The sequence below is a fragment of the Atta colombica genome, unplaced genomic scaffold (genome assembly GCF_001594045.1).
Source record: "Atta colombica isolate Treedump-2 unplaced genomic scaffold, Acol1.0 scaffold35, whole genome shotgun sequence".
Taxonomy (NCBI): Eukaryota; Metazoa; Arthropoda; class Insecta; order Hymenoptera; family Formicidae; genus Atta; species Atta colombica.
The window spans coordinates 591,611-599,110 of NW_017259459.1; the positions used below are offsets into that span (position 1 = coordinate 591,611).

The following is a 7,500-nucleotide window of genomic DNA, read 5'->3' on the forward strand; positions in this document are numbered from 1 at the left end:
CACACACACACACACACACACACACACACACACACACACACACACATACACACACACAATTACTAATATATTTAATTATTAATAAACTTTTACTGTCACATATTTATATTTTTCTCAATAGATTATATATCTCAAAATTATATTTATACATATGTGCAATTAAATTTTATGCGCGCACGCGTGCACAATTTTTATTAAAAATGTGTAGAATTAAATAAAATATAGACAATATCCATGTCTTTTTATATAATTTTAATTACAACAACGTAGATTAATTAAAATATAATCTGTATAAGAGTAAAGAGATATAGCCACCCCTTAACTTTTCTTCTTAGACGATACATATCTAAACTTTTGTGTTATCACATAGTAATATTAACAGAGTGGAGAATATTGGTAGAAATTTTTGTATTTTTTCTTTTTTGTTTGTTTTTTATGAAAAGTACATCTATTGCTGACAAGCATAGTACGTTAATTATAAGTGCATCACAGATGCATATTTGATGGATAATCTTGCTGCGCAAAGCAAATAACTTTTAAGACGTTGAAAAATGTCTTAATCTGTCTCGCAATTGATAGTCTTCGTGTATCATCACGAAATCGCGGGTAAAGTTATGAAAAATCACATGATGTCGAGAATATTACACGGATGACATATATAATAGCGCAACAGTGTTTTTCACTAAGAGACACGTCTATGTGTTTTGATGTTGAGTATTGATTGTCACAACGTTACTCGCATCAAAAACAGTTGTGTCTTCATCGTCTTCCTCATCCAGTGGCAGCGGTCGCATCTCGACGTCTTGCCTGTGCGTGAGGACACCGTATTTTCGAACCAACTGAGCGCGTGTCTTACTTAATCTGTCGATAAGAGCAACACAAAACTCATTAAATTATTAATCATATATCAGATAAGTATCTACATTCTAAATTCTTTGGAGTGGAATCTCATTCTAAAGAGTGAAAATTAAATCTTGAAAAAGAGTGACTCAAATTTCAATCTTCAAAAGTGAGACTTCACTCTACAGAAATTCTCTGAGGCCCAATTCCACAATTCACGATTGTCAACCTCAGTCAATCGAAGTTTAATTTATTCATCTCTTTTGAATTCTAAAAATTAAAAAGAGATGAGGAATAAGTTGAACCTTTATTAAGAGTTAACTGTGAGTTGTGGAATTGAATCTAAAAAGTTTTAGAGAGTATGTAACACATTGTTCATGTTCATTACTGTTGTCTGTTTAAACGTACCTTAAACTACGGAACATGATGTAGGCCATGACAAGGATGCTTAGTCCCACGAAGACTAAGAAACCACGTATAAGAGCACCAGTATTGAAGGATGTTTTTCCTTCGCTGGACTATTATCAAAATGCCATAGTTAATAAAAGAGAAAAATCAAGATATAAATATAATTCAGTAATACAACATATGCAGTCTGTAAAGTTATAGCTATTTATAGATATATAAGCTATTATATAAGCTATTTATAGATTTAAATTTATATATGATATTCTTAAAAAATATTTTGCCAAAAATTTTAGCAATATAAATCACAAACATGAAATGTATAAAGTTCACAAATATATTCATTCAACATAAAAAAACATTAATACTAATATCTGCTAATATTAATCTATTAATATAGATAAAAAATATATATATTTATATTCATATTTAATTAATATATTAATATGTATCAACAATTAATATGTGTTCCATCATTAATATTTATGATTTTTAGCATTAATGCTATAATTGCAATGCACTAGAATCGATTGCTTTAGTATAATCAATCATATATAAATTATTCTAAAGTTTTTTCCATTAGCACTGATAAATTACAATTACAATAAATGATACAAGAATTATTTCAGTGCACAGTAATAATTAATTTTTTCTATTTTTAACCTTTGTTTTCGCAGCATTGCGTGTGCGAAATTGCCTTTAATCTTAGAACGAATTTAGAACGAAAAAAAAAAATAAATAAATAAATAAGCGATTTTTGGTTCTCAAAGATGTTTATAAATTCAAAATATAAGAAACATGCTAGTATCAAATCAATGAGATCTAAAGTCCTCTTTTATTGCATATAGTTTTTTATTTTACAGAAATTATATAAATATAGAAGACAAAATACAGTATACACTTTTCTTCTTAAAGCATCGCACAGAAAAATATTGTAGTTTTTCGTCTTTTTTCATGCGAATTTTTTCGTACGAGATTGTTATCTCGAATATATCATGCATTATGAGATAATCGAAGTTATTCGAGGTTATAATTTATGTTAAAAACAATAAAATTATGGCCATATACGAGAACGAGGATGTAGCTTGAATTTAACAAAGATACGAACCTCACTGGACGTATCTACGTGTGCAGTTTTATTCACGACGGTGACGTCTGACGGCTTCGAGGTTATGTCGTGCGTCTTGTCAGCCGCCGGTTTTTTCGCATCAACGGGCGACTCGACCGCATTCCTTTGACTTTCCTTATCACCAAGCTTCTCATTCGTTTCCACATTATCGATAGGAATTGCCTTCCCGTCTACATTCGTCGACGACGCGTTCCTCTTCTCCCGGAAAATCCCATCGCAGACTGCCGTCTGCGCCAACAGGAAGATCAACAGAAATATGAAGAACTTGAGCTTCTGGATCTTCGACCGCGTCATCGTGCCGTGTCATTTAAACGGCGCGGCAACGGCGGCGCGGCGACTATAGATTTCTTTCTCGCGGTTTACAACACGACAATCCGACGTTCTAACGCGTTCTCCATGTTGCTCGCCCGTCCGGTGCGCACAATTAGATGTCCGTTCTCCTCGTCACGCTTCCTCCCGGACCAGCTGTTTTGCGACGCGATATGTCCTTCGGAGTTCGGACAATTCCGTGTCCTCGCGCGCGTGACGTCTCGCAACGCACATGTCGCGAAGAATCGCGTGCGTAATCGCGCTCCGTTTAGCGTTAAAGGCTATAAAAGGCGTTAAAAACCTCATTCAGACTTGCGATCGTGAATACGCGCACACTTGTACATGCGCGTGTCAACGTCTTCAATGATAACGATCGGGATATCGATCGAATTATAAAACCAGCAGCACATGTATGTTTTCCTGCTTGATATTGCTCACATTTTATTTAATAAATTATTAAAAATAATTCTGTATGATGCAATTTTAATAACGAATCTTTTTATTTATCCAACTCAAATAGTAGTAGTTTTAATTAAAAAATATTCTTATTGATGAGCCTCTTATTATTCAATCCAAGTAATGGTAGCTCTTTAATATTATATTCTTTGTCAAAAAATGATTACTCCTCGAAAAAAACTATTGTACCAAATTAAAAATTATAACCTAAATAATATAGTCTTAACTAACCAAGTAAAATTATAATATCAATATAAGATGATTAAATATTTCATCTTCTCTTGAGTGTCATGTCCGCATTATCGCCCTTATTATCGAGGAAATCGTTTCGTAACCCGGCTTAACACCTTGATATCAACGCGATTTGATAATGATTTCCTTTTCCACGATGCTTGAAAGGAGATTTAACGCTTGATTTCCAATACGTCTATCCCCTTAATTGCATTTTTATATTTTTTATTGTTAATTTATATATTCAAAATTCTTTTACATTAATTGTTCTCATGATTTTACATTAATTTAACACAAATATTTTTGTTAAATATAATGAAAGTATATTTTTTCAGTTTTGCAGCTTTATCTGTCTTGATGATTTTCATGTCGGTATGTATCCAGAATAGATTTTCTTTCTTAATGCGTGAGAAAAATGATTTTGATATCAGCGTATATTATTAAATGCACTTTGGTTAAATCAAATATTTTTGATTGTTATAACAAGATTCGAGATTTTACAGCTGTAATGTTTAGTAGATTGTATTAGATTATAAGAATTATAGCATATTATATTATAAAGATTTTAATATTTTTCAGTTGGATTTAACAAACGACAAATATTTGTTCCGTCAGTAATACGCAACATTACCAGAATTCTGATGAACGTTAAGTCCCAGCGCACTCTAATAGTTTAATTATTTTATTAATGTTTTATTTAATAAATATACTTATAATATGCGTCTATATTATTTTATTAATAATAGTAATTGAATATAAAATATACAGGTATGCAGATAAAGTACATAATCCATCATATGTACGTTTTTTATAAATACAATGTAACGTAATAAAATATAATATAATGTAAAACATATGTATTTTCTATATGATTAACAAATATCAGCATGCAATTTTGTTTGCATTCGATTCCCTTTAGTTAAATATTAAGTTATAAACAAATGGAAAATGAAATCGATTAGATTATCATCTTTTGATAACAAATATTTAATTAACAAATACCAGTATGTAATTTCCGTTCTATCTCTTTTTGTTAAATATTAATCATAAACAAATAGAAATCAATGACGAATAAATCGATTTTTCATTATCATTTTCTAGCTTAATTAATTATTTTAAGCATACAAAATAAAAAACATTTCGATTTACAATCCTCAATTTAATTGTATAGTATTTATTAGGTATAGTAAAAAGAAATCCATTATTTTTGCATGAAATTGAATGGAAAAATAATGGATTTCTTTTTACTACATCTAATATTATGATATTAATATTAATATTAATTAATGAGTATATATTAATAAGTAATATTAATAAATTTATTAATATTAGCATTAATAAATATGTAGTATTTATTAATATATAATCTATAAAAAAATTTAAATTAATATACATATATAACCCAAATAGTTACTAATATCACTGTGATTATAAATTATTGTTATATATATGAAAGGAATATATTTATAACTTATTTTCTTATAATTCATACACAATAAAATTTGGCCAGATATTTCTTAGTCAAAACATCATCTGGATCTTCAACAAATAAGCTGATATTATTTATCATCATTTTAACAATTGAATGTTATTTGAGTTGAAGTTGAATGTAGAAAAATTATTAACATTTAATACATTTAAAAAGAATGACCGGTCAGGGATAGCAAATCATATAGTTTAAAAATTTTGCAGTAAGTAATTTTACAGTCGAAATAATTGCCGATTAATCGAAATTTTATTGAAGTCACCTTTTTTTCCAATCGCAATTCTGGATAACATTTTCTTCGTAAAACAGACTTTCAAAACGTGTGTCCATTCTTGTTCATAATATTATCTTTCATTTTTCTTTTTTTTTTCTTTCTTTGTTAAACGAATCTCACGATAATTAATAATAGTTATCAAGTTAATCATTAATAATGTGACCTCATTAATGATCGTTAACGTAGATAAAATTATTATCATTTACGATGTCATTAATTTTAAATCTATGTGTGATAAGCTCGTGATAAGCCCCTCTGTAACTTTATAAACTTTCTAAGAATGAAATTTATACTAGAAAAAATAGAACTTTAAGCGAAATCTTTTAACAATTTTTTAATTATAGTAATATTATATAATAGCTATTTTATAATGAAGCTTTTTTGTAGACTATACATTAACAAATATTTCTTATTAATTCTAATATTTTATATTAATATATAACATTGTAAAAAAGTCTAAACTCTAAATTAATATACAGTCTAAAAGTCAGCAGTAGATGATGCACATTTTCTTGATCGTCCTAGTAAAACTCTTTTACCAAGCGAATAAAATAGCTATTTTTACGTGCGTCTATAACAAAATGAAACGAAAAACGTTTATTTGTTGTTTGCTGATAAGTAAACGTATCATTTGTTCTGGAAATGTGTGTCTGCCCAGAGAAGTCTGCATTGAGACGTCTTATATACAAGGTATCCTATTTTAAATAATACATTAAAATTTTTTGATAACTATAGTAGATACGGAAAAATATTTCAAACAAAAACTGTATAGTTTGAAGGAGATTACCATTGATTTGATCTTAGGTGGCGTCGCCAAGATCAAATCAATGATACTTCTTGTCCCCCTCCAAATCATATAACTTTTGTTTGAAACATTTTTCCGTATTTACCATAGTTTTTTCGAGAAATCTTAATGTATTACTTAAAATGAGACACCCTGTATAAGACATTATAAAAACACTTTAAAATTCATGAGACATATTTGGCACTATATGAAAGACGTTTATATGACATTTTAAGATGTTTTATGTTCCGATTTATAATGTCTTGTAGACATTATCTTCAAGATAATTGTTTCAGACATTTGTTAAAAAATAAAAATAAAAATTACTGATATCAAAACGCGTTGACATGAGGAAAAATACAAAGCAAAACCTGGAATTACCTGATAAATCTATATATTAATAATATCATATTTACACAGAAATAAAAATGTTATTTCTTCCACTATGCTTACATATTTTCAATAACGATCTGTCAAAATATACATTAGATTTGTTATCTATTAGTAAAGTAAGATAAGTATTAAATAATTGATATAGCGATTTATCAAATAACTTCAATTTTTATCTCATATTTTTCCTCTTATCAACGCGTTTTCAGATAATCTCGCAATTATTTAGTTATATAGTTGCTAATTATGTAGTTGCACAATACTAATAATATAATACAAAACATTAGAGAATGCCAGATTAATTCATATCCAATATTTTTATAGGTTACGTACTTATATAATTTTCTCCCACAAAATTAAAACGTTCTATTTGTTTTATGTAAATATGATCCCGATTTTGTGAACGATTTTCTCTTATTAAACGATGTATTGAATACCGCAAAGAGATTTTAATTTCAAATTCTCTTTCCATGTCTGTCCGCAAATAAGATATTTATATATTTTATAAAATATTTCAAATAAGATATTAATGTATTTATATATAAGAATTGTAAATCTGAAACGCTTCGTCTCTCTTTTTTTTTACTCTCTTCGAGCATAAACACGGCACGAATTTGCTCTTTCATTCCAAGAATATGCATTTATATTTGTGGAATAATGTTGACACGCGTGGAGTGGATGACCAATTCACCAATGGAGGCGAGGCAATTCGACACGTGGTATACGTGCCTGTGTGCTGCAAATATGTATAATTCGTGGGATTCAGTGCGGGATTTAATTTATCCCCCGGCCCCAAGCTAAAGCTTTGCTATTTGCAAATCAAGCTTTCATCGAATACTAATAATTTTTATATATAGAGATAAGTAATTTTAATCTCAGTTTACCCTTAATCTTTTTTTTTACTTCTTAAAACTAACAAAGTATGTTTAACTGAGATTAAAATTTATATATATTTATTAGTTATAGAAATGGATATTAACTATTTTGATTAAATCCCAATTAACTTACTGTTAAAGTTCCGTTAGCAGTGTCAAAAATTATTTCTTTTATTATGAGATTAGTAGCTCTATAATTAACTTAGTAATGGATCAGCTGATACTGATATAATTTCCATTTACATTTGTTCAGTTTAAATTATATCATTTTAAGGTCAGCAAATTTTTGGAGATTTCAGGCAATGCGAATAGACCTTATAT

The 7,500-nt window shown here is 28.6% G+C and overlaps 1 protein-coding gene and 1 long non-coding RNA gene across 2 annotated transcripts; one reads left to right on the forward strand and one right to left on the reverse strand.

The window, feature by feature from the left end:
- Positions 1-237: 237 nt before the first annotated feature.
- On the reverse strand, positions 238-2,784 carry LOC108690710 (membrane protein FAM174B-like). Its single transcript, XM_018198143.1, has 3 exons — positions 2,354-2,784; positions 1,249-1,358; positions 238-861 (listed from the first exon to the last, which is right to left on the reverse strand). The coding sequence occupies exons 1-3, from the start codon at positions 2,666-2,668 to the stop codon at positions 696-698; spliced, it is 591 nt and encodes a 196-aa protein (XP_018053632.1). The 5' UTR covers positions 2,669-2,784; the 3' UTR covers positions 238-695.
- A 132-nt stretch (positions 2,785-2,916) lies between these two features.
- On the forward strand, positions 2,917-4,026 carry LOC108690711. The gene is made up of 3 exons (XR_001931906.1): positions 2,917-3,093; positions 3,706-3,742; positions 3,950-4,026. It is a non-coding gene; the product is annotated as an uncharacterized LOC108690711 (long non-coding RNA).
- The last annotated feature ends 3,474 nt before the right edge of the window (positions 4,027-7,500 follow it).